Here is a 22,845-nt window from a genome sequence, read left to right on the forward strand (position 1 = left end):
TCCAGTTGTGGTTTGTTGGGGGCTGTTGGCTGTAGCACCCTTCTTAAAGGACTGAAGGTATCTGGACTCATTTGCCTTGACCAACGGGCCTGTCATTCACCTTGATAGGTGGAAGGCACCCTGGGTGATGACAGAAACATCAGTGTCACTGCCATGCTCTCTGTTAAGAAGATCTTTCATTCTTCAGAGTTTTCCTCCTCCAAAGAATGCTAAACCTGGAGGGGCCTTTGGATTAGAACTCCTTGTCTGCTGTGCTGAAATAACCCATCATCCTTGAAACAGATCTTAGAAAAAGCTCTTAAAATGGAGATTAATTTCTGCAACTGGCTTGGGTTTTTTGCAGCTTATTGCCCCAGCTTCCAGAGGTGATGACCCAGGCAGTTGTATTTCTGTCCCTCTTCTGAGTTAGGGGTTCCCCATGGCACTGTTCCCATATGCCACTGCCAGGATCCACTTTGGTCTGCTCACAACTTTGCCTGTGGGGTCATTTCTTAGCTCCTTACTAGGTATTTTTTTTTTAGTAACAAGGTGAGCGGGTGTGTATTTATTAACCAGAATCCTTTGGATACTTCCCAAACAAGAAGTCTTTGTTAAACATAATTTATTTGAAGGCAAATAAGATAGGACTTATTTTCTTTCAGGAAGAGGTACTCCAGTATACAATAACAATGTTTCTTCACTATCTTTATGAATCAGGATTATAGGTTCCTTATAATAGGGTTTCACTAAACTTGTTTTTATATAATACTACTATGATCAAATTCCTTCATTATTATTCAATCATGTCTTAGCAAGGCTTCCCTACCCACCTGCACTTCTACACGGCTTGTGACCACGTAAGAGGGGGAAAAATGCTCAAGACAGTTTCTGCAACAGTTGCGTACCTGACATTCTGTGCTTAACTCTTCAATCTTCTTAAAACCTTCAAGGCCAAGAGGACTTTCTTCACTAAGTTTTTATTCAGAAAGTCAGTATCTCCTCCATTTCACTGCTTCTATCCTTTTCGAGCCAACTAACCCTTAACTGCTGTAATTGAAGGCATTGTCCCAGCCTTGATAAGAGAAAATATTGAAGATTGATTGATTGATTGATTGATTGATTGATTTAGCAGAGAGGTCTGCAAAATATGGTCAAAAAAGGCAAGATGGTGGCTGCAACAATGCAATCAAAGCTGATTTTTAATACACGCCCATTAAACATACATGCAATCACAGGCCTTAAATCATAACCCTGATATTATTTAGCCACTACTGAATTTGGAAAAGAAATATGAGATGCTATTTTAGAAAATCAAGACCATAAGCTGGGCCCAGACTCCACCTCCTCTTCCTCTGTCAAATGCCACACGCAGGCCGGTAGGGATATCAGCTCAGAATGTCTGATTACCAAACAGGATTCATCTTTTGCTCTTGCGTTCTGGTAAGTGCAGTGAAGATATACCATGCCTGGGCCATTTTCTTCCCACACGTTTATTCAAAGGCAGGACACCCTGTGTTGAATGGTGAACTACATTATGGAGGCGATGAGGCCTCTTTGGAAGAGGGAGGCGTCCCGAGAGCTGGTGGGAGGCTGAGACCCAGGCTCCGATCCGCTCTCAGCCACGGAATCCAGTCCCCCTCAGCCCAACCTCCCTTGTAGGGTCGTGTTTGGAAAAAGGGCAGGAGGCACAGCTATGGATGCTGACTTTGGTTCCTGGAGGAAAGGAATGCGTCACTCTAATCCAGTGTTTCTCAAGCTTGGCAACTTTTAAGATGCATGGACTTCAACTCCCAGAGTTCCCCAGCCAGCATGTTTCTACCATCTACAGCATGCTGGCTGGGGAATTCTGGGAGTTGAAGTCCACCGTGGTAAAGTTGCCAAGATTGAGAAACACTGCTCTAATCCATCCATCCATCCAGTGCCAGAAGCTCATCTTCCAGGGCTAGAATGCACTTCCACCGACCGACCCCAGTTGGGGGGAGCCAGGCTGCCCCTAAGATGTTGGGAGTATTTCCTTCCTGACTCTGAATATAAGGAAGTTTCTCCCCGCCCCGCCGCCCCCCCCCCCGGCCTGTATCAGGCAAAGTGAGAGGGTGCCTCAAGCAGCAGAGGCCGGGGGTGGAGAGCAGTGGCTTTATCCCCCCCCCGCCCCACCTCGCAACTTGCTGCTCTTCGTGGACACGAGGGCGAAGCGTGGCTCCTCGGCATCTTTGCTGAGGCCGTAGAAACCCCCGGGAGGAGCAGCTGCAACTCCGACTTCCCGTCCCCGCAGGCCCCTCCAGGGGCTCCCTCTCCCGCCCTCCCGGGCCGGGCATCCTGCGGCTCGTTACCTGTTGGCGGTTCCAGGTCATGCTGCAAGACCGTATACCCCCTGCCTGCCCGCGGGCTCCGATTTCGGACCCGCGCTCGCTCCCGTTCCCCAGAGCAGATGTGTCGGGGCCCCTGACCTGTGGGCTTGCCCCCCTCCCGCACTGGCGGGGGGGCAGCGGGGTAGGTGGTGGCTGCAGCGCTGCTCCCCACCGGCTCCGCACGACCCCCTCCCGGCTCCCCGCCTACCCCGCTCCGGCTCCTGGGCGCCGCGCGGAGCGCCAGCAGAGGGGCCGGGGCGAAGAAGCCAGCCGCAGTTCAAGGCGAGCGGCCGGGATGGGACCCCCAAGGGGAGGCCCGGGGGAACCCGCCCGACAGCCCCAGCAGAGGCCCCTCCGAAGTCAAGGCGGGACGGGACGGCTGCGTGGGAGCGTCAGTCCCGGCCAGGCGCGACCCGATCCGGCCCGATCCCGCCCGGGCTGTCGGCTCGCCGCCCGCCCCCCCCCCACCGCCGCCGCCAGGGAGAGAGGGCCTTGGCTACCTTCCAGCCCCCTTCGGAGGAAGGACGGATATAATAACACGCCACAGGCAATCAGTCAGAGCGAGCCCCCCTTCCTCCTCTCCCCGCCCCCCCGAAGCCCCCTCCCCTCCCGCCTGGCCCCGCAGCCAATATAGGTGGGAGGGAGGGAAGGAGGGCCAGCCAGAGCGGATCGCCTCGCCAGTCGACGCAGCCCAAGCAAGCGGGTCCTGCTCGGCCATGGACAGCCACGGGCTCCCTCTGCTGCTCCTCCTCCTGCTTGGCGCCTTCCAGAGCCCCGACGGTGAGTGCCCGCGAGCCGGCCGTCCTCTTCCCGCGGCGCTCCGGGAGGCGAGGGCTCCTGGCGGGCGCGCGCGACTGCCCCGCCACGCTCTGCGGGGGAGCCCCCTTGGGCACAGCGCGCCCAAGCCCCGCCGCGGGCGCCCGGGTCCAGCGAGGACGGCGCGGCGAGACCCGGACCGAGGCTGCCGCGACGGCGCGGGGGGCCGGGAAGAGCTGGCGTAACTCCTCGGCGGGCGGGGGGCCCCGGGCCGGGCTGCCTCCTCTTCGCAGGTGCTCGGCGACGGCGACGTCTGGGAGTCCCGGGCGCCCGCGCGAGGCGTGCCGAGAAAGGACGGGGGTCTCCCGCTGGGACGCGCCGCGCTGGAGGCTCCGCGTCCTTCCCCTCCAGAGCGGCGCAGGGGAGCTGCGGAGGCGTGACCGCGGCGCTGCTCGACGCGGAGACTCCGTGGCGGCGGAGGGGGGAGCCGCGCAGAGTGAGGCAAGAGGCGGTCGGGTGCATTTCTGCTGCGGCGACCGCGTGAGTGGGAAGGGAGCGAGGGAAGCGCGCGCGTGGGGGTTCCCCGGCTGCGCTGCCGCCCGCGCGGAGACTCGGCTGGAGGGGCCAGAGAGCCTCGCCTCGCCCTGCGCGCGCCAAGGGGACCCTGAGGCCGAAGAAAGCGGCCGCCCTCCTCTCCCTTCGGCAGGGCTGGCCCGAATTCGGAGCCAGACGTTCGGCCTCGGTTGAACCCGCTGTACCCCGCCGTCCCAGAGTGCCAGCGGGGGTCGTTTAGGGCAGAAGCAGGAGAGATCCCGACGAACGTCCCAGCTGAGGGGACGCTGGTTCTCTTGGAAAGCGGCTGGAGGTCGTGCTCTTTCTTCCTTGAAATCAGGGCCTCCGTCCGAAATAAGCGATCGGGAAGCGGGAGGCACTGGGGTTCGGGACTCCGCAGTGTAGGAGAGCGGCCCTTCTGGAGCCTTTGGGGGTGGGTGGAGCTGGAAGAACACACCGCGGGGCTCTCAGAAGGGGACTGGCCAGGCGTCCCCTTTCTCCAGGTGGGGACCTGGTGGAGAGAACCGGTCGGTTGACCAGCCTGTTACCTGCCAATTGCACTGTCTCCCTCTCTCTCGAGGCTCCTGGCCACCTGAGTTTACCTGTGTCCTTCCAACAAAGCTGCACTCGGGCCACGATCCTCTTATTTTTTTTTAAGAAAGTGGCAGGATCCACTGGAGCCCTAGAGGCATTCCCAGGAATCAAGAGGAATTTGCTTTCCAGCAAGACTGCTTTCTATTTAATTTTTTTTTCAAGTTTAAAAGTCTGGTGGGCAGGAAGCCTGCCTGTGGGCATACTGGCTGGCATCGGCCAGGCAGCACAAGAAAGGGCCCCAAAATGTGGATTTCCCTAGGAAGAGATAGCATGACCTCCGCTGGCTTCTGCTAGGGGGCGCAGCCCGTCCCTGCTGGGGGCTAAATGGTTGGGCGCTCCCCTTTCAGAAATGGAAAGGCATCACCTTGTGTGTGGAAGCTTCCTCTGGGCCCCTCCTCCAGAGAATTTTCTTCTGGATCTCTTCTAGGAAGGGGGGCAGGGAATCCAGTTGCAAAAGACACCCCAGGATATTTCTTCAAAGCCTTGAACTAGTTCAGTCTTCGGTGAGGATCCAGCCTTCTGTCCAGCTTTTATTGTACAGTTGTCTTCTGCTCACCAAATATAGCGCACCTATCATTTTTTCTCTTATTCCAGAGCAGTGTTTCTCAACCTTGGCAACTTTTAAGATGTGTGGACTTCAACTCCCAGAATTCCCCAGCCAGCAGGGTTTCTCAACCGTGGCAACTTTAATTCCCCATGCTGGCTAGGGAATTCTTGGAGTTGAAGTCCACACATCTTAAAGTAGCCAAGTCTGAGAAACCCTACTCTAGAGGATACTTGTGTACAAATAAGTGTTTTCCAGTGTTAGCAATCAAAGACTGTACAACTTTCCAGCTCTTTCTGTACTGATTTCTTATTTCTAACCATATCCAGCATATTCACTTCTGAGACACTGCAACCTATTTCAGTCAATGTGGTCTCAAAAGGGATTTCAGTTCAGCTCACACATCTGCCTGCAGGTTGTGCAATAATTGTTTGCATTTCTTGTTCTAGGCTGCAGTCTGGGTTAAAATCAAGATTAAGTTATTTCAAAGCTGTATACTCTTTCCTAAGTGGTTCCTTGTTCCATATTATTCACCAGAAACTTTCCTTACGGCCCTCAGGAAATGCCACCAACAGGCCACAGCTTGAGATCCAACTTAGACCTACAAAAAGTTAAGGGAGGCTTTTAGATGCTTAAGAGAAAATATTTTTAGTAGGACTAATCAAATTTGAGGTCTAATATCAGTTCTGGATTGATAAGAAAGCTTCTTTGTGGGTTTCCATTGTGGAAAGCAGATGTCCTCTTTTTGACTGCACAGATGGAGCAGTGAAGATGCTCTTCTGGACATGCACCTTTGGAGTTTCCTTGCTTTGTATTCAGAGAGACTCACTTGTGCAAGAGGTCGCTTGTCTCTTACCCTCTAACAAAGTTGGGGTAGAAAGCGTAAGACTGAACAACAGAGGCATAACAACCGCAGGGGTAGTATAACCCACTTCAGTCTGCAGATGGTGGTTTACATCATAAAGCTTTTAATCTTAAAAAGAATGATTCAACTTTCAGTGTTACGTTACATGTGGGGGAAAAAACGTATTGGTGAATAGATTTTAAGGTCCATTTTTCTTTTGCTGAAAGCAACTGTAGAAGTGCAGCTTGCACCGAAGCCGCTACACTGGAGCGGAATCTAATACTTTATCTTCATCCTGTCCTCCAAATCATTCCTCACCTCCGGCTACTAATAGCCATGGAGGGAGAAACCTAAGTACCAGGGCTGTGCAGGGCTTCAGATTAGATTCAGAACAAGGTGTTTCTGAACATGTAGTAGAACAGCATATACCACAACTGGGTGTGATCCTGCAAATAGACAGATCAGCTTTAATAGGTCACAAACAGATGCACCATTTATACACGCTCTCTTTCCCTCCCCTCTTCCCTTCCCCCTTTCCCTTTAGACCTTCCTGTGTTGAAGGCCTGATTAGGTTTGTAATCTGCAAAATTAGGAATCCTGATAGTACAGCATTTCCAATCCTGTGGAGGCTATAATTATGATTAGCTGCATATGCTTACATCCTTATTTTCAGATAATGTGCAAGCCATTCTCTCTCTGCATATTTTGCCAAAGGAAAAAAAATCCAGTTGCCATGACTCAACCGACAGACAATTCCACCTGGATGACTGAGAAACTTCATCTACAGCTCAGCCAGGTGCTTGTCTTTGAACAAAACTGGCATCATGCTTGTGGAAAAGTGTGAAAAGGCTTAGCATAATGTGAGTTCTTAAGCCCTTGGGGCTGTAAAGAGGAGAGTGCTTTTAGGGGGAGATTTAAGTAAGATTTGCATAAATATTGGCATTCTAGATTATCATTATTTTCTAATGGTAATCCATTTAATGTTTTCACCGTATCCAAAGGCTAGATTCTTCCATGCTTTGAAAATGGTTTGCATGTCGTTCAGTTGCATTAGAGAGCAAACTGGGAGAATACATTTTTTCCACCTAGATGGACAATAAATGCTTCTCTGGCTTTGAAAACGATTCAGTTTTCAGATCATCGCGTTGAATCCAGCGCAGCTCCTTCATTTGGGATAGGGAGGGGAAGGGAGAGAAAAAGAGGCTACTTGGTTTGTTCTTTCCTCTGTACCACATTTTTTGGTGTTGCTCTTCTAAACCCTGGAGCAGAGTTTTGAGAGGTATGAGTGCCTGTGGGCAACAGAGTAAAGGGTATCAATTAAAATTACCCCTCCATATATATCCCATGAGTTGAGCCATGGATCTTTAAATTCAGACCATTGCTAACACCCACCCACCCACACACCCTTGCATTAGCCAACTAGTGTCTTTATGATACTGAATTTTTAATGTAAAAATGTTACATTTGATATGTTCAGTTATTGTCTTTAAAATTTTTACCTTTATTCCTTGCACAATTAACATATTTAAACAAATTAAACAAATTAATTAATTATTTAAACAAATTAATTGTAACTAGGAGGAGCACAGGAAATAGAGGCAAGGACTAATAACTAATAATCGTAGCACTTGACAAGGATGGAGTCAGAAAGGCTGAGGTGCAGAATGAGGAGAGGTTTTCTGGCTATAGGAAGGGTTTGGGGCAAAGTTTGAAATAAGAAGAGTCAAAGGGGTTGTTGGTCTTTGGTGTCGAAGAGGTGGGAAAATAAAATGGAGAAAAGGCAGAACTGCTTAACACTTTATTTGCATCTATTTTTTCTTGGAAGAGGGAACCCTTCATGGCGTGATTGAAAAAGGGGAAAATGCAGCTCAAGACTGATTGAGGCATTGTAAGAATCCATCTTGCTACCTTAAGCAAATTCAACTCTCCAAACTAAACACGTTTGTTTATTTGTAGCTCACCTTTTGTAGAGAAGCTCAAGGCAGCAAATATAGTGCTCCCTCCTCCCATTTCCCCCCACAGCACCTTTCCCTGTAAGGTAAGTTGGGCTAACAATGACTAGCCAAAAGTCATCGTGAGCATCCGTGGCTGAGGATAGACAAGAGCCTGGGTCTCTCTGCTGGTAGTCGAGCACCTTTACCACACTGGCTCCCTGGAGGTTGAAGGAGCTGGTTGGGGTGACCTTGAAGCCACTGGCTGCAATCTTTGAAAATTGGAGCTACAGACCAATTAAGTTGGACAAGCTGTTGGAACAGAACAGTCTGTCTGCCAAACCTTAGAACAGAACACCAATGTTAGGAGTCAGCATAGGTTTATCACAAAGCAGGTTGCGCCAGACTAACCTTATCTCTTCTTACACTCAAGAGTTTGGTAGACCCAGGGAACAAGGGATTTGGCATGCCTTGATCTCAGTAAAGTGTTTGACAGGTTTTTCGTGATATCCTTGTGTCCAGGATAAATAAATGTAGGCTAGATAGTCCTGTGACATGGTGAAGTTGCATCTGGTTGAACAATCATACCAAGGAGTATGGAACTTGGAAGAAAGTATCGGGTCGGTCTGATCCTTTGCCAAGTTCTGTTTAACATCTTTATATTGGATAGAACAGGAAGGATGCTTATCAAATTTGCAGGTGATTGAAAGCTAGAGGGGATTGTCTAATATCTTAGAGAGGAAAATCAATTCAAAATGACCTTGGCAATCTTGGACATCGGGGCAAATCCAACAGACTGATGCTCAACATTTCTGTAGGAATGTTGCTCAACATTGTTTTTGATTGGGGAGACCTAATAATTCCTCCTAAATTCCTCAGCCTGAGTGTCTTCTCTTTGAATTTCAATGTATTGGTCCTTGTCCTGCCATTGGTTTTAGCATAGAACAGATCCTTCCCTCTTGTGTATTTTTTAATCTATTTTTAATCTATTTTTATTTATTTATTTTCTATCCTGCCTTTATTATTTTTATAAATAACTCAAGGCAGGGAACATACCAAATACTCCTTCCTCCTCCTCTTTTCCCCACAACAGCAACCCTGTGAGGCGAGTTGGGCTGAGAGAGTGACCGGCCCAAGGTCACCCTGCCGGCTTCATGCCTGAGGCGGCCTTTGACAGCCTTTTAGATAATTGTGGTAGATCGGTGCTTGCTTTTTGCAAATTAAACACACCCAGACCCTTTGTCACCCAGAGTGGGTTTCTTCAAACCTGTTCCATGCGTTCTATCTCCTTTTTTAAAGAGTGGTGCCTAGAGCCCAACACAATACTCCAAGTGCAATTTACCCAAAGTGCAATGGGATTGTTATCTCCCATGATTTGGGGCCAGCACTTCTGTTAACATTGTCCATCATTGCACTGGCCTTTTAAACATCATACCACTTGTTCATGGATCAGGTTTAGAGGAGAGTTAGCAGGATGTTCTGGAAACCAAGCCCTGTATTTGTTTTTGTCTTTAGTCTGGTGTTATTCTCCCCCCACCCCCACCTTTTGGGAAAACAATTCAGGCCAGAAAACGTCCTTCATGAGAAATGTACTGGGCATTTTATAGGTATCTATACAATAAACTTACTATGCCCCTTTGCATAAAGGTTCCAGGGCACCCTAGTGAATTCCTTCATAGGTGTCCAGTACAACCCATAATGAAACAACATGTTTCATGATATCTTTGCGCAGATGCTCTGAACAATCTAATTTGTGTTATTGGTGCAATGACATTGTGTCGCACGCTTCCCCAGCAGGCATCTATGTCTCTCACTTGCGGAGAGGCAGCCTGCTGCTTCCTACACTGTAGCAACTTTGCTTGCTTGGCGGCATGTTGCGTGCAGCCATAGATAACGAGGGGACCCTAGCAAACTCAGTAATCTCTCTTGCTTTCTGGTTGCAACATATATTCTATTGCTTTTATGTTACTGTTTTATTATGTTATTGCCAAGACATTCTGTTCTTCTGGGCTATTTTGTGCTGCTGGTAGCTTTGGGCTGTTATAAAGAATTCATTCATTCCTTCCTTCATTCATTTGACCTTAAAATGAGCTAGGTTTTCTGACGTGATAAAGGGACCTGCTATCTCCTCGGTCTGCCACGAGGCAGCAGGGAGGAAACCGCTTCCAAGGCTTGTAGGAGTGAAGAAGCAGCTTCTAATGATAACTTGTTCAAAGAAACCGTCTTGCAATGCTATCCGTCATCATCTTTGATTATGATTCCTGAAGCAAGATTTGCGATCCTTAGGCTGCCTCTGCCAGCACTACATGCAAGGGGAAAAAACGGGTGGAAACTTCAAACGGTTTACAGCTATGCCTAAAACTAATTGACCTGCAGTGGAGTTTGCAGCCCATAATTGTGATAAGATTGGTTTGTTTGGGGTTGCAAACTTAACAGTCCAACTTGGAGCCCCACTTTAGTCTCAGGTGCCATGCTAGCCCCTTTCCCCCTGCCCCGAATGGCTATGCATATGGGGAAGGGGTTGCATTGGGCTTTGTGTAGCTGTGAGATTTCTTTCTTCTCTTGTCTGCCTTTTCATTTGGCCTCGGGTCAAATTATTTAGCAGGAATAACACTGTGGAGGCCAAGTGCCTTTCAGTTCTAGCCTTTATCTTGCGTAATTGCCGCCAGTCACTTGGGACAATTAGCTGGGTCTTTTTAAAAAATCTGCTAATGCATGTTCCAGTTTCTCACCCCACTTTTGTCTTCTAAAAACCACAAACAAGAATTAAAGCCTGGAATATTTGTCCTGTGGGGTAATACCAGGCTGGGCATCTGAAGGTTTCTCTTTTGTGCTGCCCTGCAGGGAAACCCATCAGCCTGACTTACCGCTGCCCTTGCAGATACTTTGAGAGCCAAGTCTCCAAGTCTCACATCAAGCACCTCAAGATCCTGACTGTCCCTGGCTGTTCCCTCCAGGTCATGTAAGTTGGTCTGCACAACGTTTTCTTAATGCCTTGGATGCCAATGGAAAGCTGAAGCAAGTTGAGGGGCTCCATCATTCAGAGCACAAGGTTTCCCAACATACATTTTTAGGATTAGATTCAACAGTAGCATTTCAATTGGTGTACTTAATTAGCCCATAATACAAGGTATAAACTAGTATGTGAGTGGGAAAATAGGCCAATTTTCATTCTTGATCTGATTTACAAGTTCCCCTCCTCCCCCAACTATTGTGACGTTGACTGCATTCTGCTTATTTTCAGTAGGGGCTGTGTTTAAATTTTAAAAAATATTGCTATTGCTATGATTTTTATTTTGTGTTGCAAAACTGCAGTTTCAGTGTTTTCAGCAAAATGGGATTCTAATTAATTTCCTAGCTGGAAAAGAGAATGGTTTTAGGACCAGAAAAATTGTCTTTGCATTTGAAATGGAGGAAGCATAGACAGTGAGAGATTTGGAGTAAGTTTGGCATGCCACTTTAAAAAAAAAAATCGAATCCTCCTATTTTTCATGTAACGAAAATGAGATCTTTTGATGTAAACAGAAAAAATATCAGAAGGGCACATGAGAAGTTTTTCTGCCCTCTTGTGGCTCTTTAGTGTAAATGGTTTATGCAGTCTGGAAATTTAGGTTCAATTCATCAGGTTGATTAAATTAATTGCATGGGAAAATTACGGTCTTGGTAATGGCTAGCAGTTGCTCATTTGCTGTCACTGTACCAGTGATAATTATGTATTTTATTTTACATAAAGTTATGTTAAAATGTTGATTTTTTTCCCTCATGAACAACAAGGGGGGGGGGTTGTGGTTAACGTGTTATATTTCCTTTTTTGGTCTTTTTATTTTTATTTTTTTGCTTTTTTTCTAATATAAAAATAGAATAAAAGATGCTTCTCTGATCTAACTAGTTCACATGTTAATTCTTGATAATATCAGTGGAATGCTTCGTTTATACTTCAAGGTATATACATAAAACATTAAAAAAAAAGAACAAGGACTTAATATACTTGATTAAGGCATGTTGGAATGCAGCCTTAAGAATCTTATTTCATGAAATTGATCATACTATTGCTGTGTTGATAATTATTATTTAGAAACGCATGAAAAACTACTTGAACCCCAACTATGTTTGTCCACATAGAATCCCTTTGAGTCAATCATTTTGCTTCCTTATCCCAGAGGGAGAAGGAAGGGTGCTAGAGAACAGATACAGTGCATATTTTGCACACAAAATACTCCATTCCCTCCAAAGATCTTTTTTTTTAATCCATTTTTTAAAATCCATTCAATTGTGTCTGATTCTTGGAGACCACCTGGACAAGTCCCTGCAGTTTTCTTGGCAAGGTTTTTAAATGGTTTGCCATTGCCTGCTTCCCAGGGCTGAGAGAAAGTGACTGGCCCAAAGTCACCCAGCCAGCTTTCATGCTTAAGGTGGGACTAGAATGCACGGTCTCCCAGCTTCTAGCCTGTTGCCTTAACCTCTACACCAAACTGGCTCTCTCCAAAGATCTCTACAGTAGTTAAAATAACAAGAACCAGATGAGAAAACGTCCTTCCTGAGCCTGAGACTTTGTCATCACTGCCAGTCAAGTAAGGGTGCAGTTGAGCACAAAGTGGGGGGGATTGGAGATGATATTAGAGATCTAAAACTTTCTGGAAATATTAAAGTCACAGTGTTGGGTGTGTGTGTCCTGGTTTCTGTTTTTAGAAACTAAAATGATGCATCTTCTTTAAGGAGCTGCTGTCAGGCATCGTGTGAATGCCCTGATGCTCAGAGTGCCCTTCTCCTTTTGAATCTGGATTGTTGCCCCATACAGCAAGATGGCCATTTGTCCTGCTGTCTTCCTAAACTGGATCAACACTTAGCTCCCACCTCCATGGAAGATTACAAAGGATAGTGCCTGAGACTCAATGATGTTTTGCATTGTTCCATTTTCCCTTCTTTAAACATCTATACAGTGAAATCCCCTTCACTTGGAACTGCTGGTTTCCACTGAAATTTGGCAGCTGTATTCTGACTGGTATTCCAGTTTCTTACCACCACCACCACCACCACCACCACCACCACCACCACCACCTTTTTTCTGTGGTGGGTGAATCTTGTTGTCTTTAGTGACCTCCAGGAAGACTTTTAAGACTTGTTTTATATTAGCATTCATGTTCTGAGTTCTTAAATCAGTTGTATTTGCTGCTATTTTCTATTTTATTGTATTTTGGGGTTTATATTTTGATTTTGTTTTTTTATTTTTAATTGTCCTTTTGTAAACCATCCTGGGTCTTCTGGGAAAAAAAGCGATGTAGCAATAAAAACAAACAAATCCATAAGTAATTGCATTTGTTCTGTGAAGAGTTTTATGCCTCAACAGTAAGCTATAAATTAGGGATGGGTTAGGCCATGAATTACAGACTCAGAAAACAGTTTTTTCTACCTCAAATTAGTCCCTTGATTCAATTTAGTGTCTAATTGTGATTCTGAAATCCAAATCTGTACCTCCCATGGACTCTAACTGGAAATAAAGCATTACTTACATCTTGTTTGTTGGTTTGACAACATTGGATCACATTGTCAGGAGTAGCAATTCTTTCTGAGTAGATTAATTCTTCCAAGATGCTATGTTCTGGTTTTGTTCTTCTTTTAAGAAGGAAATTGTAAATTATGTTTGGCAGATTTATTGGCAGAATTGGTCAAAATTTTTAAACATGTTTGAATGAACTTTCTAAAAGAATTAGATCTTCTAAGTTTCACTTAAGGATTTTCAGAAGGTTTTCAGTTTGCAGGATTTTAAAAAAATGATGCTCGTATGAAAAAGATAGGAGCCTAAAAGTGTTGTTTTGCAAGAAAACAGCATCATTTCACAAAGATAAATGTGTTTAGAGGAACCGCAACAGTCACAGAAGTTGGCATAGGACATGGACTGTTGATTGATACAGTGCAAATGGTAGAAGAGACCGAAGGACACAGATACTTGCATTGAGGGGTTGCAAATGCTGATCTTATTGCAATGCAAGCAAACAGCCTCTGAACTAAAATTATTTTAAAGTTCCTTTTTACCCATGGATTAAAAGAGGCAGAGTATCCAGTTCACCAGTGCAAAAAAAGTGCTGGTTTTAATCTATAAAGTTCCTGGCTTGGTATCTGGAGGTATAACTCACCCATCCAGTTCATTAGGCTGATAAGGGCATGTTGAAAGTGTTTTTCCCTCAAATGAGATCAGATGACATTATTGTTCTGGCTATGGCCCTGCTTTATGGAACACTTTCTGTCCAGAGATCCAGATGGTGCCCCCCTTTAGTTTTTCAGAGGGCATTCAAGGCTGAGCTTTGGCAAATAGCTTTCAGTTGTTGAGGAGAGAAGAAGTTGCTTTTGGGGCAGGATTGTTTTTGCGGTTTTCTGTACTATATGCAGGTAGTCCTCACTTACTGACTGCTCATTTAGCAACTGTTTAAACTTATGATAGTGCTGAAAAATGAGACTTAGGACTGGTCCTTGAAGTTGCGGCCATCACAGGGACCCCACGGTCATGTGATCGTGGTTCAGGTTCTTGGCAACTGGCACACATTTACAACAGTCACTGCATCCTGTGGTCACATGGTCGTCATTTGTGACCTTTACAGCTGGCTTCTGAAGAGCAAAGTCAATGGGGAAGCTTAACAACCTGCAGTGATTCACTTAATGACTGTTGCCAGAACTGACGTCATAAGTCGGCACGGTTACCATGCTTGATGACTGTACCTCTTAGCAACACAGTTGCTAGTCCGTATTGCACTTGGTAAGTGAGGACCACCTGTATTGTTTGTAAACTACCAGGAGTCTTTATGAAGTTGGTGGTATAAAAATGGCTTTTAACTGGGATATGGAACTGGAACTGATAAATGATTGATGCAAGGAAATGGATGGAGGAATTTGCGATACCACAGCTGTTGCTTTATAGTTTGATACCATTCAACGTGATGTTCTTCTGGACCACCTGGTAGGTCTGAGCCCTTGGAACAACATGCTGCAGTAGATCCGGTCCTTCCAGTTTGTAATGACTGGAGATGCCACTGGAGGACTATTGCTGTCATTCTGTTACAGGGTCAAAAGGGTCATCTTGTCACTTATGCTATTTAGTACCTATCAGAATGAACATGGTGAATACATGTAAGAGAGGAACAAAAAGTCATTTGAAGACAGTCCTGAAATTGTACAAGCCCAAAGTATGACAGCATGTCTTCCCTGGTTTGGAACAGCCACATTAGATGCCATTTGCTTTCCGAGCCCAAATCAATGTGCTCCTTTTGGTGTAAAAGCCCTGACATGGCTTAGGCCCCAGTGGCAGTAATTCAGCCTTGGGATTGCCAGCACATATATCACTGAAATCAGCTTTTTCTCCCTGGGGTAACTGATTAAACTGCCAAGGCTCCTACAAGGCCTCCTTGCCACCATTGTGACCCCCAGATAGTGAACCTGTTTGCCATCCAAAGCTGGTATATCACCAAAACACTGGAGGTTAGCTCCTGGACTTAGCAACAACTCAGCTGAAGAAGCTGAAGAGCCGATTGATTGATTAATTGATTGATTGATTAGGGGCCATCAAGTCAATGTCAACTTTTATTGGCCACATAGATTTTCCCCAACCTGGAGGATCTGTGCCCAACCTGGTCTTCAAGTCTTCCAACAGTGTACCCATTGCTATGTAATTGTGTCTATCCACTTTGATGTTGGTCTTCTTCTCTTTCCTTCCATCTTTCCCAGCATTGGAGCCTTCTCCACAGAGCTCAGTCTTTACCCAACGTGTCTGAAGTAGGATAATTTGAGCCTGGTCATTTGTGCCTCAAATGAGAACTCTGGGTTGATTGGTTCAAAGACCCATTTGTTTGTTTTCTTGGCTGCCCATAGTATTCTCGGGATTTTCTCTAATACCAAAGTTCAAAAGTGTTAGTATTCTTTTTTATCCTGTTTCTATCCTGCTTCTTCAAAATCCAGAAGAATACATCTCTTGCACTTATTCTTTCCCCCTAAAACAGCCCTCTAATATAAACAAGATAAAAATTAAAACCACACAGGAAAAGGGAGCAAAACCTTACATGCTTCCCTTATGCTAAACAGAGCCACAATTTATTTATAAGTATAGTTGTGCATTGAAAAATTTGAAATAAGTCATAGGTACTATAACGGATCATTTTACAGAGAAGCTTTATAATTAACTTCTTTCTGCTGTACTATTAAATGTGATTGAAATGATGCAAAACTATGCTTTCTTGAAAAAGAATGAAATGTAATAGTTTTGTATAATTTCATTTTTTCAACTGATGATTTCTAGAAATAGATTTCTATTCTACTTATATTGTTTATAAATAGACTTCTGTCTGAGAACTTGGTTGCTGAGTAGAAAATATTAAGAAAGATGGACTAGTTACGTGTCCTGTTAAAAGGCAGCTTTCATGCATTCCCACAGTGCTAGATCTGGGTCTGCCTTAACTGGAAAAAAAATAAATTTATTGGGCAATTGCCAGTGAAACATTTCCCCCCAATTCCAATGAAACACTCACTGTACAGTGTGGGACTGACCTAAAATAAAAACCAGTTTAGAACCTCCTTTATCAGTTTATTGGTGAGACGCTGAATCTGGAGCTTTGGTTTCCCCTTTACTATGGATCCAGTTTGTTTTCAGAATTTTGGGGTATTTCATGTAATGAGGAAACCAGCAAATTCTGGGTGAAATTTTCAGGAAAAATAGCTTCTTCTGGGGATGGGATCAATCCTGCAGATATCAGGAAAGCTCTTTTGCTGTGTGTTCACAGTTGAGGTTTACACATCTAGACATGCTTATATATTAAAGACTGCTTGGTGCAAATCATGGATTTCAGATAGGCAGCAATAAGAATACCATTGCTCTCTCAGTACTGGTACTCAGACTGTTCTCCCATTGCAGAGATGCTGAATATTGTTGCTGCCAGAGAACACAAAATAGTGTTGAGTGTATTCTTTCAGTGCACCTCCAAAAAGCATGATGATTTGAGATCCCTCCTCCTCGTTTTCTGCTTAGTAGGTAGAAGTCTCAGTCACAAAGCTGTCCTATCATTCTTCCACTCTGTATAAGGGTTTTCTTTCATAGAGAAGTTGGGAGAGGTTCAAAAATTGCCAAATTGGCCAAATGAAAATAAAAACTGTGTAACTTACAGCATGCCTTCTGAAGGTAGTTCAAAAGCTTTGGCCCTGTTTAACTTTAGGCCACAGTGACCTTGGTTTGAAGGTGGTCTAGCTATCACTCAAGCGGACTGCTTTGTGTCAATTTGTGCTATGGCCATAGTGAATGCTTTTAATGGTTTTAATTCCACCATAATAATAAAAAACTGCCTTTCATTGTGTAATGTTATTAGGAGCAGATGTCTTTATTGTCCCTTGTCCCAAAAGTTGAGCTAGCAAATTCAGCTTTGGCTTACGTACATGAGTTTATTTTCTATTCTTTATTTTCTTTTCTCTTTTTTCGGCAGCGCAAGACTGAAAAGTAGCAGTAAACAGATCTGCATTGATCCCAAGTTAAAGTGGATTCAGGAGTATCTGGAGAGATATCTTCACAAGTAAGCTGCAAAACCAAAGGACTTATAACAAAAGCACCCTTGGTAAAAAGTTGATGGCCAAAGAGGCCTTGCTCTTAACTGAGTTTTTGGGGGCTGCTTCATATCTGTCACCAAGAGAGATTTTCAGTATTTGGGCTTAAAGAGATAAATGGGCCATTGAAAACATGCGTATCAGTTACCCCATAGTAGTTCTCACAAGGAACATAAATTACAGAATTTCACCCCAACTTCTATTCATGGATAGTTCAACCTGCAGTCTTCAAACATTGAAGGTCAATTGTATAGTGGAAAAGCATTAGTTTGAAGCTGAAATACATGCCAAGGTTTTAGGGAGTAACTAGAAGGTGACCTTCAAATAAATTAGGAAGTAAAGTAAAATTAAGGTTCTTTATCAGATGAAGCAGATCTGGTGGAAACTTTTGGGATAGTAGTAATAACAGGGCCAATTCTCATTTTTGTGTTAATACCATGAATTTCCATTAAATTACACGTATGAGACCATCATACTTCTTTTATATCCTTATGTATATATTTTACAGGAAAAGAAAGCTTAGAAACAGAATCCTTGAGTCTGTATGGAAGAATGTGGGTATGGGGTGGGTGGAGGAGTTATGAATTTCATGCACCAGATTTCTTGGACCTTTTGCACATTCTTCCTAAGCTGCCCCAGAGCCAAATCTGGAAGTTCTTCATTAGTTTGATCTTGGGTTTGTTCGGATGATCTCTGCTTAAACAGATTTTCTTCCAGACTTTTTTATTTTGAGTAGTACAAGGAAAAAGTTGGCCCCAAACATGTTGGACACAGTAAGGCTAGTCTCTTGGCAGCAATCTTATGTATGAATGTTGTTATTGGAAATACTAAATACAAGAGCCTTTGTAGACACTCCACTTCAAAAGACTTTGCCCAGCAGCTGTCCTTGCTGAACTAAGTCCTTTGAATTTTCCTTCATACACCCCTGGGATCCATTTTTCCTGTCTGCTTAAGACCACATATCAAGCCAATCCCAAATAAGATACCTGCTATCTGTCAAATGTTATGTATCTGCACTGCAGCCATGTATCTATTGGTTGCTTAAAGGGTACCTTGCCCATAAATGGCCACATGTAATATGAATATCTAAAACTATATTAATATAGCATATCTGTTTTTCACTTGTTCTAAGAGTGTATTGCATATATTATATACATTCATACAATAAAAGTGGCTAGTTTAATACTATAAAAGCCCAATTGTATATGGAAATTTAATAATAAATGCTTTTTAAATAAAAAATAATGCTTTTTTAGATGGGCTGTTATCAGTTGCTTCATCTTCTCAGGCTGCCTGGGGAAGCTTTCTTAGTGTGCTGTCCAAGGATGCAGTTGTGGGAAGGCCAAGACTTACTTTGATGTCTTGAAGGTTCTTGCTAAGATACAAGCTCATTGCTCACTAACCTCTTCTGCCTTTTTTCTTACTTCTTTTCCATGCAACTGCTATGGGTGAAGGTTACCAAGAGTAATGATTCAGCGAATCAAAACCGGATGAAGATACCATAGTCATGTTAAACCAAACTAGTTAAGTTGTGTTATTAATTAGCTGCATAATGGAGAAGGCTTGTTAAAGAACTCCATCAGGGCTGAAGAGTTTCTGTTTTCCTTTTTAATTTGGATTCTATCACACAGAATCCTAGGGCTGGAAGTGAACCTTTGGAGGTCTTCTAATCCAAACCCCTGCTCAGAGGAGGGAACCTCAGACCATCCCAAATAAAGTTACCCCATGGCAGTATCACTGTTATCCCAAACAATGCAGGTGGGGCACACGAACATACTCAATTTCAACACCGTGTGCCCCATAGGATGGCTGAGAGGGGAATATGATTCCACCTCCTCTGCAACACAGTTGTGACCATTGTTGTCCCACTGCTAATATCAACAAGGAAATGTCAACCTTTTCCTACATTTGCCTCCCAGTTGGCCTCGTAGCTGTGGCTACTGGTGTTGTTCAGATGGCTCTGCCAATAAGCCTATGCGGATCCTGAAAGCATTAGGTCTGCCATCTTTCCGAGAAGACTTTGTGGTCAGTCCCAGAGCCTCTTTGTGAAGCTGCTAACCCCGACAAGGTCCCAGCAGAACTCTGGTGGGCTTTAAAACAGCCAGAGCACTTCCATGCTCTTAAGAGTCCCCTTAAACAGCCACATTTAATGACAGCTGATAAAAGACAGGTGGTGGCAGAAGGGGAGGGGCAGTTGTCTGAATCATTGGCAGGCTCCAACATAAGGAATGGCTTCTGAACTTTTTAGGACTGAATTAGAATCACAGGTAATAATTAGGACTGCAGTTGCAAATTTAAATGTTTCTTTCTCTCTTTCTTTCCCTCTGCCTTCCACATCATTCCTGTAATCAAATTGGCAGTCTCTGAGGTTGCACTCGCTCAAGCACCCTCCAACTGTCCAATATGACTTTTATATCTGTTTTGCCCCCATGATTGTATATCCCTGAATTCAAAATATGAGAACTACACCCGGAAATGAACTTAAAAAAAAAAAAAAAAGTTTATAGCAATATACAAAGCTGGTGAAAGAAGTCCATGGCAGAGCCAGCCACACAGAGGTTAATGAGATTACACCTAGGTTAGTGTGTGTTTTACTAGTTAATATAAAATAGACTTTGCTGCTCAGTGTGATTTGTCTTCTTCTCTGCCAGTTGTGTGTCAAGAATCCAAGTAAGTTGCAGACACACTTGTTGGCCATGCCATGCACTGAGAGAGAGGCAGAGTTGGGCCTTTTTGGCGTATTATGTTAGGGGTCTTTGGCTGCTTTTTCCAACTATGGAAATGCTATTAAATTAGCTTTCCACGATTCTTCTCCTGCTATTCTTTCCTGTAGGTATTGCACACACCATCCTTGCTAAGTAAGAAAGCAGCACCAGCAATAGAAAAGGATCCAATTCGAGGCACTGCCTAAGTCCTCCTGAGGTGGTGCTGCGTTAGCTTTGCAGACCTTTCTCTAGCCCTTGAAGTGGGGGGCCAGGCAAGTGGCACAACCCCGTGGTGTTAACTGGATGGGACTAGGATCCCCGGAGAGGAATGCCAGTAGGGTGGCTTCTTCCAAGCAGCTAGGCAGGCGTGCAGGCAGAGAGCGTGCCTTGCTCAGAAACTGATCTGTTCCTCCATCTCTGCAGTTCCTTCTATTTCTGTTCGCTTCAGGGATCTCTTCCTCCCTAGAACTTCATCACCCTCAACATTTGACTGTTAGATGGTTTTCTTGGCAATAAGATAGAAAGAGTTTTCCATCCTACTTCCATTCCTTTCAGGAGGCATCTTCGAGTTCTTAGTCTAGTCTAGTCTAGTCTAGTCTACAGCCTGGAACATACAAGAAGTTGAACTCCGTGTTTTACATCAGCCAAGGTCAGCTGAGTGCCACCCCTTGACCAAACAGGAAGGCATGAAGGACCTCTGACTTAGATATCATGCCTCAAGTTGGATTCCTGACATGCACTGGCAGTATTTGCATTGAGGGAATCTTCATACCTATATCTGGAAGGCTCCATGAGGAAGCCCTCTAATTTTGAAAGGCAGCAGAAAACAATTTAAAATAAATAAATAAAAGGCACACAGAGGCCCTTTCTGTATAAGTTCCCAACATAACTATGAATGCCGGGTGGAAAAGTTACTTGAAGCATATAGTCTTGAAACAGAGCTGCTAACTAGCTATGTTCATGCAACACTTAACCTGGTTTACTGAATTAATCTGATTTCTGAGGTCACACAGTGCACTGAAAAATAAACTAACCAAACTAATCCATATATTAACCAAATGGGCTGGGTTTGTTCAAAGGCCCATATCTAATCTAGGTTAACATTAATCAAACTTAGCATGCTGTGTGTATGTGTCTGCTACATTTTTACTTGACTTGTTTAAGGGTCTTGTGTGAACACAGCCACTGTGTCCTTCTTTAGTAGTGGGGTAAATTGTACCTGGTAAGGTAAATGTAAATTCTGATTTCTATTATGAACACAGTTGGAGTCAATGTTAGCCAACAATGGCTTCATATTTTATAAGTGGGAATGGCAAATTTGTTTCCGGTACCTTCTCATAGGCCATGTGTGTCTGGAATTGGCATTTTCTTTTTGATAGACCCAACATCTTCCAGTGGACACATTGCTTAATAGACTCTGTTCTTTACCAACAGGAGGGTCAAGATGTAAGAGAGGAGCACTGCAGGACGCTTTTCAGTAGAAGCCAGAGATATCCCACTATTAGGGAACGATTTTATATGCAGCACAATGTCTAATTCACTTCCTGAGTTTCTTATTTGCACAGAATGCCTTGTCTTTGCCAACATGGTTCAATGTAGCAGGAACTGATACTGCTTGATTTTTTGTAATCACTAATTCCAGTAGCAGCAAGTGGTGTGAAGCAGAGTATTAATCCCCTTCTGCTGTGCAGAATCTGGGCGCTGACACCTTGATGCATTTGCATGGGGAGGAACTAGGGAGGGAGGGGGGAATACTTTGGGGAGAGTTATTGAAAGGATGAAGCGTAGTGGCCAAGTCTGTCTTATGTCAATGGCTGTTTTTTGCATATGCAAGAATTATAACTGATCTTTATGTAGCAGGGAAGGTGTTCGGATAACACTACCCCCCTTGTGAGTGAAGACTGAAAACGTATCATTACTAGAGTGAGACAGAGTCAGCATTCCTAATATTCTCATTCATAATCAGAGATTGAGTACGTATAGAATATTTTGATTTCTTCTCAGGGAACCTGATCCAGGCCATTAATAACCAAAATTTATTAACTGCAAACTTACAGATTTCAATTGTGGCAAGTTCTAAACCTTTCAACAGACACTGTGGACTATAAATGTTTTTACAGTTGAACTGTGGACTTTGTTCCTGGTCAAAATAGCAGAGCATTTTTTTAGTTGTGGTAAAAAGTAGTTTTTGCAAGTCAGCCTTCATTACATTAAACGTAGAGCAAGATGTCTGCATAGCCACTTTCCTTTTACTTAAAAAGAAATATAGTGCCTCCCAACACAAATCTGTACCACAGTGGACAAAGAGGTAATTTTAATCCTTTCTCCCTCTTTTAATCACCCAAATAGCAATAACATACTGCTGTCCAGCATACAAGAATTATACTCTCCGGGAGTAGGAAATCAGGACTCTGATGGCCTTTAAATGCAGCTTTGAGTCTAATTTAAGAACCTCCTGTTCTTAAATTAATTGCCTCCTTTTTTACTTGGTCCCTCCTGCCCTTGACCACCATTCTTGAACAGAATAGCCTCAAGGGAAACCAGCCAAGAGAGAGAGGGAAAAAAATGCCCAGCCCCTGCTTGAAGTGAACAAAAGAAATATATGTTGAACCCCAATTTACATGCAGTATTTATGTCAGGGAGCAAAGGAAGAAATGCACAATACAATGTCACAATGTAAACCTCATGATTTATGTACTTGCACATCTGTCATTGGGGCATAAGGACAAGGAGCTGGGGTTTCTGTTGTGATGTCAAGACATTTTGTTATTTTTTTGACTCCATGGTTTGTACCAGATGGAGCCTAACATTAATGAGAATGAATTAATTAGAATTTGAATTTGAACTCACGAAGAAGGACAGTAACATTTATAGAAGCAAAATGTAGAAGGGTGATTGATTCTCCTATGGGGCCCACGTTCTTTCTTCTGACTGAATAGCTGGGAAGATGTCTTGGTGGATGTTCATGAGAAAACAACCAGATACCAGCATTTGGATATACATATTTGTCATATGT

At 44.1% G+C, this 22,845-nt stretch overlaps 1 protein-coding gene across 2 annotated transcripts in view; it reads left to right on the forward strand.

Moving 5' to 3' along the window:
• The first annotated feature begins 2,951 nt into the window (after positions 1-2,951).
• Positions 2,952-22,845, forward strand: part of CXCL12 (C-X-C motif chemokine ligand 12) — a 277,761-nt gene continuing 257,867 nt past the window's right edge. Inside the window, exons 1-4 of one of the 2 annotated variants that reach the window (XR_010068046.1) lie at positions 2,952-3,107; positions 10,393-10,510; positions 17,007-17,093; positions 21,264-21,956. Coding sequence is in view for 1 of the 2 variants with exons in the window: in XM_063304619.1 (XP_063160689.1) it covers positions 3,044-3,107; positions 10,393-10,510; positions 17,007-17,093; positions 21,264-21,279 (285 nt within the window). In the remaining variant the exon portion in view is untranslated. Of the gene's footprint in view, positions 3,108-10,392; positions 10,511-17,006; positions 17,094-21,263; positions 22,742-22,845 lie in introns of those variants that run through there. The other variant, XM_063304619.1, reaches the window with a different exon arrangement.

Source organism: Candoia aspera, chromosome 5 (genome assembly GCF_035149785.1).
Source record: "Candoia aspera isolate rCanAsp1 chromosome 5, rCanAsp1.hap2, whole genome shotgun sequence".
Taxonomy (NCBI): domain Eukaryota; kingdom Metazoa; phylum Chordata; class Lepidosauria; order Squamata; family Boidae; genus Candoia; species Candoia aspera.